The following is a 23,177-nucleotide window of genomic DNA, read 5'->3' as shown; positions in this document are numbered from 1 at the left end:
TGAACTTTGTGTTGGCATGTCTCTCACATATTCGGACAGCTACTTGTTATTGTGTTTTAGTCGCTGTTAACAGCTGCAGAGCTATCTACTAAAAAAATAATACAGCTATTAAAACACAATAACAAGAATTTCTAAAACACTGCCCTGCATGCACTACCATGTTCATTGCAGTTAAAGTTCAATAATAGCAAGTCAGCTACCTGCTGAAGTTCATCAAGGTGAATACTGTGTACACCTGCCTAATGTGCACTACAATGCTTCACAGAAAATGTTAAAGCATTTGTTTCGTATTTAGAAAGAGACAGAGAGAAACGTGATGTCTGATATCATAGTTTTGTTTTCAACTCCTTTCCAAACAATGTTACAATCTACCAATTTAAATAATACAGTTACAATAAATTAACACTAAATATAATCAGAAAGAGAAACTTTTGAGTTTGTAAACCATATTACGAGGCAATTATGACACTCTTGCTCATGGCTCATGCATGTGACATTCCTAAAGCAACAACAGGCGATGTGCCAAAAACTTTCATGGGACTGAAGCCTGATGCAACCTCAACAAGCTCAAACACATCTGTCCGCAGTGACTACATCACTAAGAAGGAAGTATGTAGTAGCTTCTGAACAGGGGGCTTGGGGTTTTGACATACTAATTCTTTAATTGTTGCCCCACTTAAACAATATGTGCTGATGGAAAGCTTTTGGACAGGAGACAAAATGATGTCTGTTAGGAGTACAACAATTTTTATTTAAATTTTAGCTCTTAGTTCTTTATTCAACAGGAACTAAAATAAATCTCAAACAGGCTGAAAATTATGACCAGCTCTCATCTAGAACTACACATGTCCTTTTGCAGCATGTGATTCACTGAAAAGTTTCTGATTTAACATTGTCACTGTTGTGCTTAACGCCAAAGTATGTGGTGAGATAAGTGAAAATGGCATGACAGGCAGCATGTGACCAGCATAAGTTAGGAAACATATGACCATTTTTATCTATTGATCTTCCCCTAAATTTACTCTGTGGCTCTGCGGGCAGAGTGCTAATAGCAGTACAATATAAGTACAGGTCATTAGACTTCTTTCTCGCTGTCATTATGGGGTATTGTTTGTAGAATTTTGAGGAAAATAATGAATTTAATCCATTTTGGAATAAGGCTGTAACATAACAAAATGTGGAAAAAGTGAAGCGCTGTGAATACTTTCTGGATGCACTGTACATTGTAGCATGGTTGAAGCTGGCATCTCTGAAACCTGTACTGTACATAGCAATGGCAAAGACAAATCCACTTTCATTCATGTAACTGATTTGCAAGATTCATTTTTGTAGCGCAGCACACACACACACACACATGCAATAGAGGAAACAGGTTCTGTAGCTTCATGGGATCAAAGAAGAAGTGCTGTATGATGAAATCTTCTTTGACAGAAAGATTCATAAATGTTTGGATATTCCAAACTTCCCATTGACCTCACCAAAAACTTTCAGTGTTGCAGAGTAGAAAGCCATTTAAATGTGGTAAATATTCAACCTCAGACTAAACTCTAGTGGCCATGCATCATGATCATGGTTTATCATTTACAGTAATAGTATGTTACTATAAATCTAAGAGGGATCACAGTAAAGAGATGGCAGTGTCAGTTGGTAGTTTGCTACATTATTGTATGCATTGCCATTAAATTTAGTGCAGATATTCATGGTCTCCAGAGGATGAAGCCTAATTACCTTGGTGATCCCCTGACATTTCCTCTAGCCCCACCAGTGGGTAAAAAAATTAACTTTTTTAGTGAAACATCTCAGCATCTATTAGATGGATTGGCACAAGATTTTGTACAGACGTTCATGGTTCCCAGACAATGTATCCTAATAAATTTGGAGATCCCCTGACTTTTCATCTTGCACCACCATGAGGTTCATATTTTTGGTTCAGAGTGAAATGTTGTGACAACTATTGGATGGATTACCATGAAATGTGGTACAGATATTCATGTTCCCCTCAGGATGAATCGTAATAAATTTGGTGATAAGGGCTTTCATCAGTTCAAAGTTTCAATTTGTCCAGTACTTTGGTTTGTGACCAACTACCTGCAAAAATATCAGCCTCAGCTGCACTTTGTGTTTAGTGCCACTTTTCATGTTAGAAAGTGTAAGCATGCAAAAAATGCTGATCAGCTGCACCACTCCACCCACCTTAGCACGAGTGAGTTTAGAGCTGGTAAAATACCTAACAAGTGCAAAAAAACAGGCTAGCACCTGATGAAAATTGTTTTGCAACTGCTCTAGCACTGGCTTTGTGCTGGTATGAAAACAGGGCCCTTAGTCTTGTTAAGTCAGTGTTTTTTCACATATTGCTTTCTTCAGCATTGGTATAACTTGCATAACATTGCATAGTGTATTAAGGTATTGCACAGCATACACAGCAACATAACATAGAGTATAATAGAGAGGTTGCTCATGCCTTGAATGGTATTCTTCCTAATAACATTCACTATCACTGTCTTATCATAAAGTGTGGTTTACAAACCAAACATAGGCACATGCACACAAAACACTACACACTGATACTAAAGGATACAAAATGATGAAGACAGGAGCTGGGGAATTCAGGAATGAGTCATGAACTTGTCATCTCCCAGTCTTTTGTTTATTTTCTTTTTCTTTGTGTTTGAGAGGTGAGCTGATAGGTATGCTTGAACATTATTGTGCCGCTTTAGTATAAGTGTGCTCCATTGTAATATAATAGCAAACAATATGTTTCAGCTGAACTAGGGTCAGACTGTTATACAACATGGGGAAGTGAGAACCTGCAAAAAGGAGACTCAGAGGCACCCAGCCTCTGGGGTTTTCAGGAAATGTCAGGGAGTTTTTGGATTTACAAATAGCTAGAGGAGGGGATTGGCTGCTTTTTTCCCCTCACAAAAAACTTTGAGAATGGATAGCTATCTGAGGGTGGGTGGCCCTGCAGGAGTTTACATTCCACAGCATCTCTCTAACATTAAGCTTCATCCCATGGCAAGCTAACATACACAGCATACACACAGTACACATTTACACTGGAATTAATACTAAGTCACAAACTGTCTTATTCCTGTTCTTTGATAGGATTATACCCATCATCATGTGTTTATACCCAGAAAATCATTTTCTATATCTGCACACTTTTGTGACTGAAGTGAAGTTGCTCAGTGATATGATCCTTTTCAGGTTATAAATCAAAACAGAGTATTTCAAAATGCTGAAATACAACAGGATGGACACAGTTAATTTGGCACAGATGTCCAAATTCCAAAAAACATTGAAGAGACAATTTCAAAAGGAATATTGTCTACTCAGAAAACTTTTTCCAAGGCTAACAAGACCAGTGCAATGGGTGGTGCAGATGAATACACTTAGTTTGTTTAGCACATATTCAAATTCCAGATAAATTCTGCCACAGCACTGAATCAGACAATTTTCACAGGAAAAGAGTTTTCGCATGATAACTTTAAAGACAATGGGTCAAAATAACACCCACAGCTTGCTAACTAGACAAGCACAGTGAGATGAAGCAAAAAAATCTGAATTTACAAGAGTAGTTTTAAATCCATTCATTTTAGAATGATAAACCCTCCTTTTGGCCTGATGACTCCCTATTCCTTGGAATAAGTGAAGGAAGGGAAGAAAAAAAGAAAAAAAGGGTTTACAGAGCAGACTTGCATCAGTTTTCAACTGCAGAGGGAAGTGCTGGACTTTATACGAATCATTGCAGTCTACTGACTAACACTACTTGTATCTGACTTCAGCTTCAGAGCAGATATGTCTACCATCACTATTGTGGCACTCCTGGTTTTCCTGTCCATCCATGAGGGTGAGTCTAATCTGTTAATTACTGTTCAAATATAAGAATTCACAAACTCTCTTTGTTTGTGATCTGCATTTGGCAATCAACAGTATGCTTTACCATGTTTTTGGCCAGATATTTATATCCTTCTCTGACCTCTCACAACCTCAGGTATCAGTCTGGGGGATCGAGGAGTGATTCTGCGATGTCAATGCATCACCAAGGAGCAAAGGCCCATTGGGCGTTACATAGGACAGGTGGAGGTGAACCATGCCAGCTCCCACTGCAACGAAATTGAGATTATGTAAGCCCTTGGGCCAAAGGTTAACAGTTGTTCTGTTCATTTCATTTCCTGAGGTGATCGCCTGTATCTTAATGGGTCTGGTGTAATAGTTTGAAGTCTTACGGGAAATACTGCTGTGTCTGATATCTCTGACCTGTCATTGATCTTGCAGTGCCTCTCTTAAAAAGAATGGGGAAAAGGTTTGTCTTGACCCTAATGCTCCTTGGGTCAAAAAAGTGCTTGAGAAGAAAGGGGCTGGGTAAGTCCATATTCATAACATACCTTACTTACCATCTGAATTCTTTATGTTCAGGATAAACACTTGACAGCAATAGGATTGCACATTCTTAGCCACATCTTTTTGCACAAAGATATTTTATTACCTTAGTGTTGACTGACAGGCAACTCTGACTATTTTATGGCAGCTGTATGAACAATAATTCATTGTTTTTACAGGAAAAGATTGGGTTGTCTGCACAAGAGAATTTAAGTAATCACTTCTCCTTAACATTGAACTTTCTGGACAGCTGTTTAACCATTAGTCATTGACCGACTTGAGTGGGGTGAGCCTGTTATTAAAAACCAGAGGAGGCAGATTTTCCAGGAAAAAGTGCCAGTCTAATTCATAAACACTTGTGTCAAGTGAGATTAATTACCCTATAATATATGTACTTTTTTTCTCGGTAGGCAAACACGTTGAAGAACACAGATTTGGCTTGGATGGAAAGAAGGTTTGTTTTTAGAGACACATTTTCATCACCACTGAAGTTCAAAGTGGAAGCATGGATTGGAATGATGGAGCACAAAGAGTTTGTTTTGCTTGATGAGAAAGATTTGTGTGGCAGCTGCGATATTCAAGAGTTTGTGTTTTGATCGTGTACCCAACTTTTTAATTTTCTGAGTGCCAGCGAGAAAGGAAGGCATGATGAGGTGACACAACAAACCTATATTCTGAACAATATGTTAAACATCATATATCTACTTACTAACTACATAATAACTAAAAGAGGTGTTTCTGTAGGCAATTAAAATACTTGTATTTCAAAGGTACAGCACAGTAAAATAATCAAAGTCATGTGTACACCTATTTCTTCAAAAATATAAATACACATTTTCATCTAAAATGATTGTGAATAAATTGTGACATAACATACAAAGCAGAAGTCAGTCCTTCTCTTTTGTGATGATTTTTTATCATTTCATTGTAATTTCCTCATTAGTCAGTAGTGTGTGGGAGGGTAAAGCAACAGTCATGGTTTAAAACAGTTGTGTTCATTTATTGTGGCTTTGTAGAACAACTAGCAATAAAAAGAACATTGTTGAAAGATATAAAATAATATAGACCTTTAATATGTAGTATTTTAAAAGTAGCTAGTGTCACATTTTTCTATCTTTGAATGAGATATGCTACACATAAAAAAATAAAAAATCTAGCTAGCTAGTTGTGTAAACCAAGTCACAACAACCATAATGATGAAAATTTGTAAGTAAATGGAAACCAAACACAATATGTTTAATTTGATATTTCCTATAACATTAAACCTGGCATTTTCAGATTGGACTCCACATTAATCTCACCCAGAGGTCAGACATGATCTCTGATTTGGTCTCTTGAAAGGCCATACAACATAACTCATCAAATGCTGTTTTTAAAAAGTTTTTTTTTTCAAAAGATCTGTCTGGAAGAGCACTGTCCCACTAAAAACTGCTCTGTCCCTTTACATTTTGAATGTCCCACATCATAGAGACATAACCATTGTGTGATTGTCCACTCCACTTCTTCTTCTGCTAAGAAGTTTTTTGTTTTGGAGAGGTCTTTTTGCTGTTTGTGATGGAGAAAACACAATAAAATGTTTGGAAAACAACACTTCAAACAGTGTTACTTGGATTGTGTCATGTAGGACAGCGTATCAGCTGTCAGAATCTGTAAATCAGAATAAATTCTCAGTGGAAGGACATCGCCACCTCTTGGACATCAGGACTCATCAGCAACTGACATTACTGACCTATCATTTTAGTGCAACATTTCCTCAAAGTAAAACTGTCTTTTCAAGGAAAACATTTGGCTGCTGTACAGCTGTACCTTATAACCAAAACTGATTAGGACAAGAGCCAACAACAACATGATACTGCTGTTCCTGGCAGCCTAGCTAATTATTACTCCATCCCATTAGTGCTGTTGGTTCTGGCAAAAGCTATTCAATACATGTAGAGGTCACCTGTTTTTGTTGTGATGTTTATTCTTGAGAAACTCACCTGAATTTGACCACTGCTATCATTTATATATAATTATTTATTTCCATTTGATATCAATGACAGAAATAGATGGAATCATAAATTTATACCATTGATGCTAACGCACTAAGCTTGAAAGTGCTCATTTATCTACTGCAAAGCTAAATATTACTAGCTTGCTTCTTTAAAAACTAGTCCATATTTGCCTTAACTTCTTTAACTATGTCAGACCACCAGTGTGCCCATCTTTACAAATTCATGCCGAAAACCCACAGAACTTTATATTAAATTCAAGATACGCAATAAATCAGGCAGGTCATTTTAAATTTGCCACCTTCTCCTGTAGCCATGGCTTATTACCTCCAGCAAGTTCATCCACCTGTAAAAAACTGTAAACAAAAACCCTAAAAATATTTTTAAAAAGCTGGTTAGGATTGAAGAAACCATCGGGAGGCTGGTGTTGGCAACAGCGTCACAGAGCTCCTACCTCCTTTCCATTCTTGTAGAAAAGGAAACTTCAAATGAACTTCGATGAAACAGGATTTGTATTTGTATTTCCTGGCAAAACACATTAATATTTCAGTTATTTACTTCAGTATATGGAGGTTGTTGTTTGTAAATGTTATGTGCATCTCGCACCTGAGCATCATCAACATCTACCTTCAGAAAAATCATGACTGACATTTCCTTTCCTATTGTGGTAAATAACAGAAATAAATAAAGTGACAAGGATAAGTCAATCCTATCATATAATGGGAATTGGATAAAGGAGGAAATTAAGAGTGCTCAATTCTAGTTGATGCTGAGTTAACAAAAAAAAGCCTGTTGAAAAACAGTATGTTACAACATCAGCCAGTTCTTAATCTCATGTCTGCTTTATTTCCTTGCATGGCACTAACTCTCCAGCCACTCCTACCTGTCCTTCAGTAACCCCAGTGTTCCCACCATTCCCTGTCACCTCACCTACACACCCACCTGCACAATGGTTGCCCCGTCAGCTTTGTCGTATTTACCAGCCCATCCCTTCATTTCTCACCAGATCCTCCAGTGTTCTCACCAACCATAGCATGCCAGCCTTTGCAAGTCGATTCTTGCCTGTTATAAACTCCAGCCTGCTTTTTGAATTTTTACCCCTTTTGCATGTTTTTTTTCTGCCTGCCTGTTACTGACTCTTGCCTGCATGAAAACCTGAACTTTTATCTTAATTCTTTATCTGTGAGTCATACTTTTGGGTCCAAACCCTGTTTAGTAAGCCATTAACCAGCAGCTGTAAAATCACTGCCTGGTGTTGATCACCTAATCAACTATATTAAGGTAATTTTGTGCTAAGGGGCAGCTGAAGTGAAATTTTATTTATTGACTCTTTAAGCACTTCAAAACCTAGTCAGAGGAAGCTAACAGTCCAGCAAAGTCAGATATTTGGGATACAGCTGCATGTAAAAAACTTACTGAAGCTAGGTTCAGTCATTTTGCTTGGTCGACTACTGGGCTGTAAAATCTACCACCTCTTACAGTAAGATACAATAAATGTTTCTAAACAGTTTCTTCAGGTACAAGTTGTACAGCTGCAAAGGGTACGCGTTGATGACATTTTTGGACATAATTAGCACATTTTCCTCTAATACAAGGCTAATTAAATAATACTATAAAGGAAATCAGCGATGTAGTGCAGCATATGGGCTATACAACCCATTTATTTTTTGTGATCACATATATATATATATATATATATAGACTGGTTGTAAGGTGAGGCTCTCAATTTAAAAAAGTGGGTTTGTGTTCCAAACCTTAGTTATGGTCATGAGCTTTGAGCCATCTCATCTAACCCATTGTCAATTGTTTCCACAATGGAAATGGTAAATGGTGTGAAACAATTGTGCAAACATTAAAATGTTTTATTTTCTTTTTTTTCTTTCTGTGTCATCACTCTATTGTGATTATTTATCCCTCCCCATTATCTTGTCACTCACACACACTTACAATTGTTTGAATAATATTTATTTAAGGGGAAATGGTATGCGAATTGTGTTTTACATTAAAAGGTATTTGTGTACAATTTGAAAGAAAGCAATTATTATCCTTATTACCCTTAAAAACTGTAACTCTTGTTATAATGCAAGAATGTGGATGGAAGAATGGGGAAATTTAAACCAAAATGTTTGATTAAGTTATTGTGACAGGCACTGATGTGGTAATACGACTAAACGTAGCAAAACGTTTATGTAAACGGAAATAGTGGTGCCTTGAACACCCTGTTTTGTACACAAGCGCACTGCCTTTTTAATACGGCGGGGTTTATATACACCTCGCTGTGGATTGGGTAACACCTCTGACACACCCACCAAACGAGAGAAAACATACCTCAAAGCCGGTTGCGCACCGTTTGGAGGAAACATGTCGTTCAACCTGGAAGCTATAGCAAAACGGTGTGCCCCTGGGTATGTCGAGCTGGGCTGCAGAAATGCGAGAGGCAAGATGGGGTTGGACCAAAGCGCCACCCACTTTCTGTAGCATCGGGTTTAACCACATACGTATTATACATAGGATTTAAGTGGCAAACAACAGTGTTAGCAGCAGTCTACTTCTATCAGGTTAACGCCCACTTTTGGGAAGCGGAAGACGGACCAGCTCTCGGTTTGTTTCGTGGTGTCTTGCAGTAAACTGGAAGCAATTGAACTCCATTTCGATGGCACATCTGCAGTCATCATGGATTGTTATGAACTGTGGAAGCAGTGAGAAAAAAGTCGCTGTCGCAGACATGTAACAGACGTGTTGAGTCATCTAACTATGGCAAACTGGTAAAAGGTAAGGCTTATAATATTGACGGATACGATGCTCTCCCCCTGTTTGGAGATGTTGTAGCTAACGTTAGTTAAGCAAGGTTTGCAAATTACCAAACATAGCGCGAAGTTATCTCGCTAGCTAACCGTCATTAATCGTAGCAAACTTTCAACAGACCCACGTGGAGATATTAGTGTATTACATACATTTAAAATACAATAACATTACAGAATTCACGGCGTCATTTCCATCATGTCTATTTCTTTACGTGTTGTTTTTATGCTAAAATAACACCGGGTTACTAGTCACAGTAATAACTGGCCACTGTAGCATTGATTATTTGGCTGTTTGATCATTTATAAGCTCAGATGTGTACATGTTTATCTTTAATGTTGTTGTATAACGGTTGGCGCTAGCGGTTTCCTGTTGCCCTAACTGCGCGTGCGTGTGTGCGTATGGCTGACTGTTTTCAGGTGCCTCTCCCGTCACGGTGCTCCCCAGCCGGTGTCTCTGCTGCCATGGAGGTGGGCAGCCTCCCTGTGGAGCTGTGGAGGGTTATCTTAGCCTACCTTCCTCTCCCTGACCTGGGCCGCTGCTGCCAGGTGTGCCGTGCCTGGCGGGAGCTCATCCTGTCTCTAGATAACACCCGCTGGAGACAACTCTGCTTAGGCTGCCGTGAGTGCCGACATCCCAACTGGCCCAGCCAGCCCCATCTGGAGCCCCCATCCTGGAGAGAGGCCCTGAAGCAGCACGCCCTAGCCACCCGCACCTGGACTCAAAATGGGCCAGAGCTCCAGTCCTCTGCCTGCCTCCTCTTTTTCCGTCGTCGAAAAGACCGCAGGGTTTGGCATGTGGGGTCTGGATGTGAGTTTGAGACTCTACGCGGGGCCCTTGGTGTCGTGGGGCCATATGACCGTGTGGTTCTCCATCCAGGGGTGTATGAGGAGCAGGCTGAAGTGGCACTGAAGGTACCTGTGGAGCTAGTTGGACTGGGACAATTGGGTGAGGTGGCCCTCCTGGTGTGCATGGAGCAGCAGTGCCCTACTGCCAGGCTGTGTAATCTGGTGTTCATGCCACCCTGGTTCTCCACTGTGGTCTACAAGGTAAAGAACTTTCTTTATACATCAATGTCTTATCAAGTGCTCAGAATAACTTAGTCTGCTCAGTCCTGAATTCTCAAATATCTCAACAAAATCAGGTGTAATTATACTTGTAATTGTCTTGTCTTTCTTGCTGAATCTGTCTCACTCCAGTCACCTTTCTCTCCTGGCTTTGCTCTAGACGTCATGGGGTCATGTCCAGCTAGACAACTGCAATTTTGAGGGGGCTCAGTTGCAAATGCGCGGCCCAGGAACCTGCCAGGCTCGCTTCTGCTCCTTCTCACAAGGCAGCTCTGCCCACTTGCTGGGTGTTGTCCTCAGTTTATTTGACAGCTGTGACTTCTCGGGAAGTGACACAGCCTCTGTGACAGTTGAAGGTCCTCCAGTTTCAGAAAGGAGCTGGGCTTGCAAACACTTGGCTGCCCTAGCCAGGACGTTCCCATCATGCAGCACGTCTGGGAATAACAATAGCCCTCCCAGAGGCCGACTGGCTGGCTCCACTGGTGGGCATCAACCTCCAGGTACTAATGTTAAAAAGGAGCATGTGAGCATAGAAGACTGGCAGAGGAAGACTGGGGTAGGTGCAGTGTGTCAGGGCACAGTGATTGAAGACTGCTGGAGTGATGGTGACCACAGCGAGGGAGAGGAGGAGAACCAAGATGGAGGAGGAACTAAGAACACCAAAAATCCATTTACATTGGATTACAAAATCCCATGTGACCATCATGGCCTATCCCATCTGCTCAAGCCTCGGCCAGATGGCTCTCTGCCACTGACCTCCTCCCCGGATCCCCCATCTGTGACCCCTGAACCCCTCACCCTTCAGCAAGAACTAGACAGGGACCCGGAGGCTCAGATGTTGGCAGCATCCACCCTTGGCTGTATCCTCAGACGCTGCCTCTTCAGGGAAGGGAAGGGTGGCGTGCATTTGTCTAATTATGGGCAAGCTCGGCTGGAGGGCAATGTTTTCCGTGGGCTTAACTATGCTGTCCGCTGCATCCAGAACTCCACAGTAAATGAGATCATAATAATGCTTTTCGGACTAATGGAGTGTCACTTAAATGTATCTTAACACATTTAAATATCATATGTTTAGTGACTTTTAAAGGCAGCAGAAGTTAAGGTAGCAGCTCATGAGTAATTAAGCAGCAGTTTCCTTTTCAAAGCGTTATTTGAGCTCCCTCTCCTCTCTCTCGCCTCCTTCAGATAGTGATGCTGAGAAACGAGGTGTGTGAGTGCCGTGCATCAGGTGTGTTCATGCGCCTCTCTGCTCAGGGCCTCATCGCAGAAAACAACATCCACTCAAATGGGGAGGCGGGGCTGGACATCCGAAAAGGGGCTAACCCCATCATTGTGGTAATTGCTGCTCCACTGTCATTGAAGTCAAATTTTTAAAAGGAAGAAACTAATGATTCCCTACGATTTGACAAAATAATCTTAACACAAGATCCACTTACTAGCTTTTCCCAGAGCTTTCAACAACATCTCACAGTCAGTTGTCATGGTGATGTATAGAAGCTCACATTGGATTCTACTCCATTTTTACTCTCTCATTCTGTCTTTCATTCCACAGTGCAACAAAATACATAGTGGTTTGCGTTCAGGGGTTGTTGTCCTTGGCAATGGAAAAGGTTCAATACGGAGCAACCAGATCTATAACAATAAGGAAGCGGGCGTGTATATTCTCTTTAGTGGGAATCCTGTGGTCAAGTAAGTGGCACTCTACAAACATCTAACTTGCCCAAGAATGTGTAGTCTCTGCTTTTCCCATCACTTGGATATTATTCACTGTGTTCATACAGCATGTAGAGGTTGTTTTTTTTTCCAGAAAGGACAAAAGCTGGGGGATTTTCTAACAAGTCAAATTAAAGCAATATTGTTTAGCACTCTGTATTTGAAACCATCATTACAATAGGCATTTTTCACCGCAGACATTTTAAATCATCAGAGAAGCACAGATGTTTCCCAGCTTTTCTTGCTGTGACATGTCAACATGTCTTCCGTGAAAAGGCCCATGGAAAGATGTTTTTCATTATCAGGTCTGTCAGTCAGGGAAGGGTTTAGAGCCATTCTACCACTCTTCTAAACATGTACAGTGTTGGAGTTCAGTACAGTTAAGAGAAAATTATTTTCTATGGTTCATTCTGTTCAATTTATTAATGGAAGTATTGGCAATCAGCTGGGATTTATGTTTGCACCATTTATGCAATTTTCCATAAAACCCTCAAAACCCTCTTTCTTCAATTGAAAAACCTGTGTTGTTGTATTCTTTGATAATTTCACTCAAGCAACTTCACGATCACTATGACTGCTGCAGTGTAGTGGTATATTTTTTTTGCTGCTACACATAACTTTTACAGCATTTTACAGTGTGGTGTAAGCAGAGTTGTATAAGTGTAAGATGTGATGTTAGGGGTGCAGTTGGTAACATAAACAAGCAAGCCTTACCCAGTGTTTTCTGTATAGACTACTACATAAGGTCTGAACTGAGCTCCTGTTCCACTCATATCCTCTCCCCACATTCTCTCTTAGTGGGAATCACATCTTCCAGGGCCAGGCAGCAGGGATAGCTATAAATGAGAATGGCAGAGGGATGATTACAGGTGTGTAAGTGGAACTGTCCCACCTCCTTTTCCACATTTCACATCAGCATGCCAAATGAGTTCTTCATTTTCCCCCCTTTTAAGTGTGTTAGTTACAGAACGTAAAAGCACCATTTGTGGTTATGAACCCTGATTTGTTTTTACATAAATATATTTTTAATTCCAGAGAATGTGATCAAAGAGAACCAGTGGGGGGGTGTGGACATACGCAGAGGAGGTGATCCCATCTTGAGGAACAACTACATCTGTTATGGCTATTCAGACGGCGTTGTGGTGGGAGAGAGAGGCCGCGGACTTATTGAGGGAAACCATGTCTACTGTATGTAATGTCAGGCAGCATCATACAATTATCTTGACAGCTCACCTTTGATCTCATCTTTACCAGCCATGGCACAGATGTTTAATTTCCTCCTCTTCCTCTTGTTTGTTCAGGTAACAAAGGCTGTGGTGTGTGGGTTATGTCATCCAGCCTCCCGCAGCTCCTGGGAAACTACATCACCCATAACTGTATGTACGGGCTGGCAGTGTTCTGCAGGAAGGACCCAGAGAACATTGAGACCAGGGAGGCGAACTGGCCAGGACAGGAAGGGATTGGTGGAGACGGAGGCAGTGGGGAAAGGAGGGGGGTAGAAGGAGAAGGGAGAGAAGGGCAGGAGAACTTGAATGAAGAGGGGGAACTGTTTGCATGGGAGAGTGATCTAGACAGTGAGGATGAGCGCCACTCTGCCCGTCGTTCCATCAGTGTGGCCCTGGTGGAGAGCAACTGCATGAATTACAATGGAGGTAATAGATAGACCTGTTGAGTAGCACATAATGTCAGGTGCACAAAGTCACTCACTTCCTGTCTCTAATGTTCTCTCCATCTTTCCCTCTCCCTTTCTGTAGCGGTTGGTCTGTACGTGAAGAGCAGTGAGCCCCTGAATGTTTTTGCTAACCTCATAAACAGTAACCGTGGCACTGGCATTGCTGTGCTGCAGAGCAGTCAGCTGACCCGACTGGTTACAAACTGCATTCTTGAAAATGGTCGAGGTGGCGTTACGGTGGAGAAAGACTGTCGAGTGGAGCTTCGTGGTAACGGCATCTATAAAAACAGTGGCCATGGTGTCAGTTTCAGTGGCAACGGGCAGATTGTGGAGAATGATGTGGTTGGAAACCGTGGATATGGGATTCAAGTCTCTGGTGGTGCTGACATCAAGGTGAGATGAACTGAGGCATGAACATAGTTAGACTACTTTTACAACACTGTACATGGCTCCTTAATGAAATAGTAACACATTATTTATGTGCATGTTGATGGTTTTTATCTTTAGGTATTGCGCAACCGTGTCCAACCAGCACAGGGCTGTGGCATTGCTGTGCAAGGGCCAGTAAAAGGTGTTGTCCATGACAATCTCTTGTTCCAGGGCCACCCTGGAAACAAGAAAACACTGCTACATATGGATCCTGGCAATGAGAACTGTGTGTTGCGTAACAACAGTGTTCTAAGGCATAATAACAGGTAACTAGGCAACCAACACAAAGTTCCAGAGATTCAGAGACCACCAGTGGTTTTACAGTCTGTGCTCTCTCCCTTTCCTTCTGCTGTCCACACACATAAATCGGCTGTAATCTATATTATTAAAACAATCTATCAAATGACAATGTGAAAACAATGTGAAAGGGATTGCTTGTAGTGATGAACCTAGAGAATTACCACTTATTATAATTGGACTTACATTTGATAGGGGGCCAGAAACACAACTCCAAATGAATAACATAACTGCTTGATGTCTAAATAAAGAACTGCTTGCTAACAAGTTCACCATGTCAAGTTGATGTGTCAATATTGTGATCACAACTTGTTTCTGCTGCCCACAGGTGGCCAAAAGATGAGTTATTGCAGGTTTAACATCTGCACTGCTCCTTGTATTCTTATTTACTCTTACTTTTTATCTCCTTGCATTTTGTAGCTGTACATCTGCTCCTCCCTGGGTTTTGGAGAACCCTCCACCTCGTCCACTGGCCAGCTCCCCTTCTGGCCTCTCCTCATCCCAGTATCCTTCCCGACTTGGAATTTCTATGACAACCAGGATCAGCGCCACTGTAGAAAATGGTTGCCACAGCGGCAGCATGTTCTGCTCCATCCTGTGAATACTGGCAAGCACTTGGAAACCAATATGAATGACTTTCACAAGAGGTCAGCATTCGGTCACTTTTGAACTGGTGTATATCGTACATTTGGAGCACTCCAACCTTCCTCAGAGAAGACCTTCCAAAACGATGCCCTCCTGTTGGGGTGGAGTAACTGTTAAAGAAGGCTGCTCCCAGTATAACCACTAAAAGGGCCATCCACCTTCCAGTGCATTAGGGTGGCACAACATTGTTTAAATCTGAAATCAGACTTTTGTAATTTTATTATAAAATTTCAGTGCACTCATCAAATGTGGATTAATGAAGAGAAGCTGGAGTCCAACACATTCAAGCAAAGTCACAATCCTACATCTTAAAACAACCATTTCCATATGAAGCTTTAGCCTAATCGTGTTCTTTTACATGCAGATGTCATATTCATGTACAGAACTGCTGTAGGCTTTGTTGGTTTCGTCAGTTTGCTTCTGAGACTCGCTGGTTAGGAAGTGCACATATATAAATCCTAGCAGGAGTCAAAGGTTTCAGAGATGCCAGTTTCAACCATGCTACAATGTACAGTGCATCCAGAAAGTATTCACAGCGCTTCACTTTTTCCACATTTTGTTATGTTACAGCCTTATTCCAAAATGGATTAAATTCATTATTTTCCCCCAAATTCTACAAACAATACCCCATAATGACAGCGTAAAAGAAGTCTGTTTGTTTGAAATCTTTGCAAATTTATAAAAAATAAAAACAAAAAAATCACATGTACATAAGTATTCACAGCCTTTGCTTTGACACTCAGGTGCATCCTGTTTCTACTGATCATACTTTAGATGTTTCTATAACTTGATCAGAGTCCACCTGTGGTAAATTCAGTTGATTGGACATGATTTGGAAAGGCACACACCGGTCTATGTAAGGTCCCACAGTCAACAGTGCTAGAGCACAAACCAAGCCATCAAGGCCAAGGAATTGTCTGTAGACCTCAGAGACAGAATTGTATCGAGGCACAGATCTGGGGATGGGTACATAACAGTTTCTGCAGCATCGAAGGTCCCAATGAGCACCGTGGCCTCCATCATCCCTAAATGGAAGAAGTTTGGAACCACCAGGACTCTTCCTAGAGCTGGCCGCCCGGCCAAACTGAGTGATCGGGGGAGAAGGGCCTTAGGCAGGGAGGTGACCAAGAACCCGATGGTCACTCTGACAGAGCTCCAGCGTTTCTCTGTGGAGAGAGGAGAACCTTCCAGAAGAACAACCATCTTTGCAGCACTCCACCAATCAGGCCTGTATGGTGGAGTGGCCAGACGGAGGCCACTCCTCAGTAAAAGGCACATGACAGCCTGCCTGGAGTTTGCCAAAAGGCACCTGAAGGACTCTCAGACCATGAGAAACAAAATTCTCTGGTCTGATGAAACAAAAATTGAACTCTGGCCTTAATGGCAAGCATCATGTCTGGAGGAAACCAGGCACCACTTATCACCTGGCTAATGCCATCACTACAGTAAAGCGTGGTGGCAGCATCATGCTGTGGGGATGTTTTTCAGCGGCAGGAACTGGGAGACTAGTCAGGATGGAGGGAAAGATGAATGCAGCAATGTACAGAGACATCATTGATAACCTGCTCCAGAGCGCTCTGGACCTCAGACTGGGGGCAAAGGTTAATCTTCCAACAGGACGACGACCCTGCCAAGCACACAGCCAAGATAACAAAGTGTGGCTACGGGACAACTCTGTGAATGTCCTTGAGTGGCCCAGCCAGATCGCAGACTTGAACCCAATTGAACATCTCTGGAGAGATCTGAAAATGGCTGTGCACCGACACTCCCCATCCAACCTGATGGAGCTTGAGAGGTCCTGCAAAGAAGAATGGGAGAAACTGCCCAAAAATAGGTGTGCCAAACCTGTAGCATCATACTCAAAAAGACTCGAGGCTGTAATTGGTGCCAAATGTACTTCAACAAAGTATTGAGCAAAGGCTGTGAATACTTATGTACATGTGATTTTTTTTTTTTAATTTTTAAAAATAAAATTGCAAAGATTTCAAACACACTTCTTTCACATCATTATGGGGTATTGTTTGTAGAATTTTGAGGAAAATAATGAATTTAATCCATTTTGGAATAAGGCTGTAACATAATGTGGAAAAAGTGAAGCGCTGTGAATACTTTCCAGATGCACTGTAAAGCTGTGCCTTGTTTAACTTTTTTTTTTCTTTTTAAATCAATGATTGTAGCTAGGGAAGGAGTTATAGTGTGAGGTGTATATGCAAAAAAACAAAGCCAGACTTAAGCTTCTGCCTCTTGCACAGAGCTGCGGTTTCCTGGTGAGTCCGTTTTTTGTATTACGTCCTCCATGTTTTTTTAAAATGTGATGCATTCCAGATACAATCCACAAGCTGCAGTACCATGCAACCACACAGACTCACCTGGTAATAGCCAGTTATAGAAGGAAAAAATAAGTGTGTTCAGTGTGCAATATGTGCTGTCTACAAATGTGCCTATACGTTTTGACTGTCTAAGCTAGATGTTTCCTGTCATCTAGAATTTGTATACCCCTCATTACGCCGCTTTGTTTTTTTTTTTGTATCTTGTACAGTAAGCATTAAGTAACGAAATCATGTACAACTCAAAGTTCACCACTTTATTTGTCTACAAAATGCATTAATAAACAGTTATGGCATTTTCAATTCTTATAGTCCTCTCTCCATCCAACTCTTGTCTTGATCTTCAGTGCATTTTCTTGCGTTTCTGTCTCTCTATGAACTGATCATATTTGACCAGAGGTAGAACAAGAGAGGCCTGTCTGTGTTCGTCTCGCAGTCCAGCCTCGTCAGCCTTCCCCCGGGCCGGTTTAATTAGGGTCAGTCCCATTGACTTTGCTACTTCGATCATCCTATAGGAAGACACAAAAAAATAAGTTACTGTATAGTGGCATGTTCTTGTAATGCACCTCATATTGGCAGTGTTTTGTGTATACACAACAAGAATAATACAATTCACAGCTCGAAATGTGATTAACCACAAGCAGAAAGAACAAAAAATTACTAACATCAATACATGCGACAGTCGACACAACTGACTTTAAAAAACGTCTTCCAGTGTTATTTAAACAGTAACATTAAGTGTTCTAATATTTCCTTTAATGTTAAAAGGTCCAGTGTGTAGGATTTAGTGGCATCTAGTGGTGAAATTGCAGTTTGCAACATTTTGAATACCGCTCGCCTCACCCTCCCCTTCCAAGCATGTAGGAGAAACTACGGTGGCCACGAAAAACACAGACGGCCCTATCAAGAGCCAGAGAATGGCTAGTCTATTATGAGCTACTGTAGAAACATGGAAGTGCAAAATGGCAACCTCCGTGGAAGGGGACCCGCTCCCTCTGTAGATAAAAACGACTTATTCTAAAAAAGGTAATGAAAACACATCAATCCTTATTTCCAGGTGATTTTACACTAATGAAAACATACTTATTAATATTATATTCCATTTCTGCCAATAGATCTCCTAAATGTTATTGGACCTTTAAATGCATTTGTGGAACATACTGCAACACAATGTGTTACACATGAAAAAAACAATACACATAAAAAAGTTTCTATATAGAAATGCAGACTTCGCCTTTGTGTTTTGTTTTTTTACCTGGCCTCGGTGATTGCCAAGTCACGGTGCAGTAATGTGAGGTCAGCAGTCATGTGACCCATATGCAGCAGCAGGGCTAGGGAGTAAGCTGCTAATTTGGAACGCATTGATGAAGACACCATGTTCTGGACCCTAAAAGGGGAAAGGTGAGGTGAACAAGTGACACTTATGTGTGTTTGTATGCAATAATGAGTGGCCAAACTAGATAAATTGTATTTTCAATAAAATCAGTGCAACAAAAAATATATTAACAAGACCTATGTGTTGATACATGATATGACAAATACATCTGGCTGTAGAAAGTGTTGCAAAATACTGCAAGAGACAATTACAGCCACTTTGTTCATGATTATCTGAAATTTGGCAAGGAAAGTAAAAAGTGATTTCCATGGATTTTTAATATGAAATTGCAAATTGAATCTAACCAAATCAAATTCCAGACACATTCCAGTGGTTATGAAATACATATTCACAAGGTGCTAATTATATTAAGGTGCAAAGCAAATGCAGTCCCTGCAGATATTTTACTAGATGATAAACATGCAACAGTTCCATCACCATCATACCTGCCACTGTTGAAAGTCTCCACAGTGAATGTTCTCAACAGTTTGCTCTGAATGATGCGAGGACAGCCTTCCTCCTGCCCAACTGTACATGTAAAGATAAATCACAAATAGTTTGTGCTCCAGAGACGTGTGTAGGAACACGTATATTAAGAAGGCAAACAACATTACTCACACTTGCGGGTGATGCTTTTCTGACGTGCCAGTTTGAGGAGCAGAGAAAGGTAATAGGTACAGCGTGCCCTTTTATCTCTGGCTTCGCCTACAGTTGCCATGTTCTCCAGGTGCTTCACAACACACAAGCTCCTTAAATAAAAAGTACAAACAAACATTAGAATCTAAGGAAACAAAATGTAGCTTAATAAAATGTCTCAGCAAATGTGATCCCTTTCTTTGTCACCCTACCCTCCATCATCTCTCATCTTCTGCAGCTCCTCAGAGGTGAGTGCTGCCATCTTGAACCCAGCCTGCTCCAAAGCCCCAAACTCTACTGGACTAATGACTGCAGATATCGATTAAGGACGGAGACCTGAACAAACAAACTGAGCTGCAGCTTTCACCTCCAACTATATTATTTGTTCCTGAACCATCCCTTAGTTATGCTGCTATAGGCCTAGATTGCTGGGAGACTTCCCATGATGCACCTCTTTTCTCTCTCCTTCTCTCCCTCTGTATGCATTTTTATCCCATTACTGCATGTTACTAACTCGACATCTTCTCTCTCCCGTAGTTGTGTCCTCTCGTCTCTCTCCTCTCTCCTTCTGTCGCTTTCAGCAGGTATTTCTGCCTCTGGAGCTGTAGAGACTGGATCTGTGGTTGTGGGCCACCTGCTGCCCGTGTTCCTGCTCAACAACTGCTACTACAGTTGTTGTTATTGGCTCTGTTACTATTATTGTCATTATTATTCCTATGACTGTCATTCCTATTATTATTAACTTATTCTCTCTCTCTTAAAAGCTCTCTCTCAAAACCCAACACTGCAGTGGTGGATGGCCGCCCACCATTGAGTCTGGTTCTGTCCAAGGTTTCTGGCTCTTAAAAGGAAGTTTTTTTCTTGCCACTGTCGCCAAATGTTTGCTCATGGTGGGATTTGTTGGGTCTCTGTAAATAATATTATAAAGAGTACGGTCTAGACCTGCTCTATAGGAAAAGTGCAGTGAGATAACTTCTGTTATGAATTGGCGCTATATAAATAAAATTTAATTGAATTGTTCCACCATCTACTCTTCTTGCATTCCCTTATTGACACACACACAAAAACACACAAACAGAATGAAGGATACGATCGTCAAATAGGTAGACGTTCTCAGGTTTGTCAGCACCTGCATTGCAGGGGGGCAGGTGGAGAGCCAGTTCTCCCTGGGACTCTGTCTCAACCACTTCCTGTTGTAGAGCTGAGGCCAGAGAGAAGAAAAGCAGATGAACAAATTATGATAACATAGGAACAGAAGAACACTACATGGAGAGAAAGATGACGAGTCAAGCAGCCGGATATTTAGGGTTAACTTAACAACTTTCTTTGTTTATTAACCGACCTCTTAGAGATTTCTTTAAGGTGAGCCCTCACATGACTAGTTGATGACTTTTAGACTACGGACTTCCATATCCACGACTTGACATGGCGATGTGACCATGTAGCTTACCTTCCAGACCCTTCTGGTCAATCACAGTGTTGGCAGCCTTAGCCACTGCTTGATGCAGGGTATCACTGCCCACCTGATTCAGCCTGCGGGAGCTCAGAGCTCTCTTCTGTTTGTTGGTGCCAAACGCCTCAATCAAAGAGTCAACCTAAAGAGAAGATGTGACATAAGATTAAGATATTAATTCCAAGGGTATTCTTATTTGAGCCCAGTCCTCTCTTCTCTTATTCTATGAAAAACAAGACAAATCATTGCACCTTGTCTCTGAAGGTCTGAGTAGTGTCCTGGGGTTTTGCAGTCTCTGTTGTCTCTCCTGACAAAAAAAAAACCATCGCAAATACATAAAATTGCATTTGCTTTGACAAAAGCAAGCAAAGCACCAAACATTTCTCTTTCAAAAGATGATGATTTGGTTGTTTTGGATAGTTATTAGTAACTTGGGATATGGAGACTCCTTATAAGAAACCTTAAGACATTAATGTTACATTCAGCATTGTAATCAATACATTCTTGTGATTTGTTTTGTTTTTTCTTTTACCTGGTATAACAGGTTGCATGTTGAAGAGTTGAGCACTGTGCACCTCCATTTGCATGGTCTGCTTGTTCAGCACTCCTACATAATATCTAGACAGACATCAAACATCATACTTATTAACACTCTTCACAGTGGTAGTTTGTCACAGTCACAATATCTCAAAATATGCTACATTAACCTACTTGCAAACGTTGTTGCATTTCAAGGATCCCGCTCCAAAATTATTTCCAACATAGGACAGTCTGTCTGATTCAGCAACCTAGTCAGAGGGAAACAGAAGCAACACAGTCATGAAAGCACTGAAAGTTTAGCAACACAACCTAAACAAGTCATCTTAAAGATATAAGGTACAGTGCAAAGACACAGTACTGAGGATGGAAGAAGCCCTTCTTCTTTCTCACCAATATCCGTCTGCTCTTTTTCCTGGGGTTACTCTCATCTGCGTTCTTGTACATCGTGAAATCCAGTTTGTCTGCATTTTTGACGTTTCCGTTTGAAAAGCGAACTGTGAGAATGAGGAACTTGTCAATTATTGTGAATCATACCATCATAAACACATTTAAGATTATGTACACGTGAAAATTAATTTGAATTAATGCAAGCAACAACAAACAAAATAAAACAAATTTATGACTTTTTACTACTGTGAAATTTTACTTCATTCACATGAAAAGTCCACCCCGACAAGCACAACACTAAACAACTAGCCCTGTTGCTAGCACCCACGTGTGCAGTACAAATGGGTGTTTAAAATAGAAAACGATAAACACCACCCAACATTTACTTGCACGCTTATAATTACAATTTTCTTCTAAAAAGTTTCGACAACCAATAAATGTAAGACAGTCACCAATAACAGCTTTGTCGGAATCTCTCTCCTCTCCACAACACACCAACGAGCAGGAGGCAGCCATAGTTGTTGTCATGGGTTTCCAGGTGAGGCAAGAGGTTTCACTCCTTTGTAGTTCCGGGTTCGCCAAGATTCCCGTTCAGGCTAAGGAACAAAACTCGCATATTCGGCCAGAAGTACCATTGAAATATGTATTCTTCAATATAAAATTAAAGTATTAAGAGTAATGTTCAGGTGAATACGCTCCTGGTAGTGTTGGAGATTTTTCAACTAAATGTTTTGAAAACAACAGGTGATGGTGAAATCCATGTATGGCAGTCAACTCAAATGAGGCCATGATATAGATGTGGTTGTACAGTATTTTGCACATTGGTAGTATAAAGGTTTAAAATATATCTTCTCAATGTGACTTTGTAGCAGATAGATAACAACTTCGATAACTATCCTGCCAGCTAATAAACAGTTGTACATTGTTGTTGTTATATAAATTATGATATAATTACGTATCAGAATGAGATTCAGCTTTATTGGCCATGCATGTGTACACATGAAAGGAATTTGACTTCGGATTTTACATAGTTCTCAATGTACTTACACAGAACTAGACATAATAGCTAAGAACGAGGACAACAAAGCTGAACAAATAAAGGTAAAGAATAGACAGGCCTATTATGTAATTTAATTTTGTTCTTAAACCAATTTTCTTTCAGTAGGTGCAATACTTAAAAATAAAGCTTTTATATTGCCATTGCAGTGTTATTAATATTATAAATGCTGGTATTCATATTAGAAAGCCGTTTTTCATTTAAATACAAACACACAAACATAATTCAGCAGCCCGATCAAAGTGCTTTACATGAAAACTTTATTCCAAACTATGTGAAATATATAAATAATTATTGGGAAAATATATAAAACAACAATGGTAAAAATATTTACCTAATAAACAGTAAGTTAAAAAGAAAGAAAACAAACAAATTAAATAAATAAGTTATGATTATTTAGGGG

At 40.6% G+C, this 23,177-nt stretch overlaps 3 protein-coding genes and 1 long non-coding RNA gene across 5 annotated transcripts; 2 read left to right on the top strand and 2 right to left on the bottom strand.

The window, feature by feature from the left end:
- Nucleotides 1-3,700: 3,700 nt before the first annotated feature.
- Nucleotides 3,701-5,259, top strand: LOC122874096 (platelet basic protein-like). Its single transcript, XM_044191677.1, has 4 exons — nt 3,701-3,850; nt 3,995-4,127; nt 4,279-4,365; nt 4,794-5,259. The coding sequence occupies exons 1-4, from the start codon at nt 3,799-3,801 to the stop codon at nt 4,804-4,806; spliced, it is 285 nt and encodes a 94-aa protein (XP_044047612.1). The 5' UTR covers nt 3,701-3,798; the 3' UTR covers nt 4,807-5,259.
- On the bottom strand, nt 4,988-8,787 carry LOC122874097. The gene is made up of 2 exons (XR_006377562.1): nt 8,703-8,787; nt 4,988-6,899 (listed from the first exon to the last, which is right to left on the bottom strand). It is a non-coding gene; the product is annotated as an uncharacterized LOC122874097 (long non-coding RNA).
- On the top strand, nt 8,740-15,149 carry fbxo10 (F-box protein 10). 2 transcript variants are annotated; one of them, XM_044191675.1, is made up of 11 exons: nt 8,740-9,146; nt 9,596-10,225; nt 10,404-11,234; nt 11,429-11,578; nt 11,796-11,932; nt 12,755-12,825; nt 12,992-13,144; nt 13,258-13,608; nt 13,711-14,021; nt 14,136-14,323; nt 14,775-15,149. In XM_044191675.1, the coding sequence occupies exons 2-11, from the start codon at nt 9,641-9,643 to the stop codon at nt 14,953-14,955; spliced, it is 2,958 nt and encodes a 985-aa protein (XP_044047610.1). In that variant the 5' UTR covers nt 8,740-9,146; nt 9,596-9,640; the 3' UTR covers nt 14,956-15,149. The 2 variants fall into 2 exon arrangements, with proteins under 2 accessions (XP_044047610.1, XP_044047611.1); XM_044191676.1 differs by lacking the exon at nt 10,404-11,234.
- Nucleotides 15,150-17,568: 2,419 nt separating this feature from the next.
- Nucleotides 17,569-22,305, bottom strand: polr1e (RNA polymerase I subunit E). The gene is made up of 12 exons (XM_044191674.1): nt 22,170-22,305; nt 21,721-21,824; nt 21,502-21,578; nt 21,323-21,408; nt 21,042-21,097; nt 20,788-20,932; nt 20,428-20,538; nt 19,550-19,646; nt 19,320-19,450; nt 19,148-19,229; nt 18,582-18,713; nt 17,569-17,835 (listed from the first exon to the last, which is right to left on the bottom strand). Exons 1-12 carry the CDS (start codon nt 22,243-22,245, stop codon nt 17,670-17,672), a joined length of 1,263 nt encoding a protein of 420 aa, XP_044047609.1. The 5' UTR covers nt 22,246-22,305; the 3' UTR covers nt 17,569-17,669.
- Between the last annotated feature and the right edge of the window lie 872 nt (nt 22,306-23,177).

This window comes from Siniperca chuatsi, linkage group LG3, assembly GCF_020085105.1.
Source record: "Siniperca chuatsi isolate FFG_IHB_CAS linkage group LG3, ASM2008510v1, whole genome shotgun sequence".
NCBI classification, from domain to species: Eukaryota; Metazoa; Chordata; class Actinopteri; order Centrarchiformes; family Sinipercidae; genus Siniperca; species Siniperca chuatsi.
Note: the sequence above shows the minus strand (reverse complement) of the source record. Positions and strands in the feature narration are given on the sequence as shown.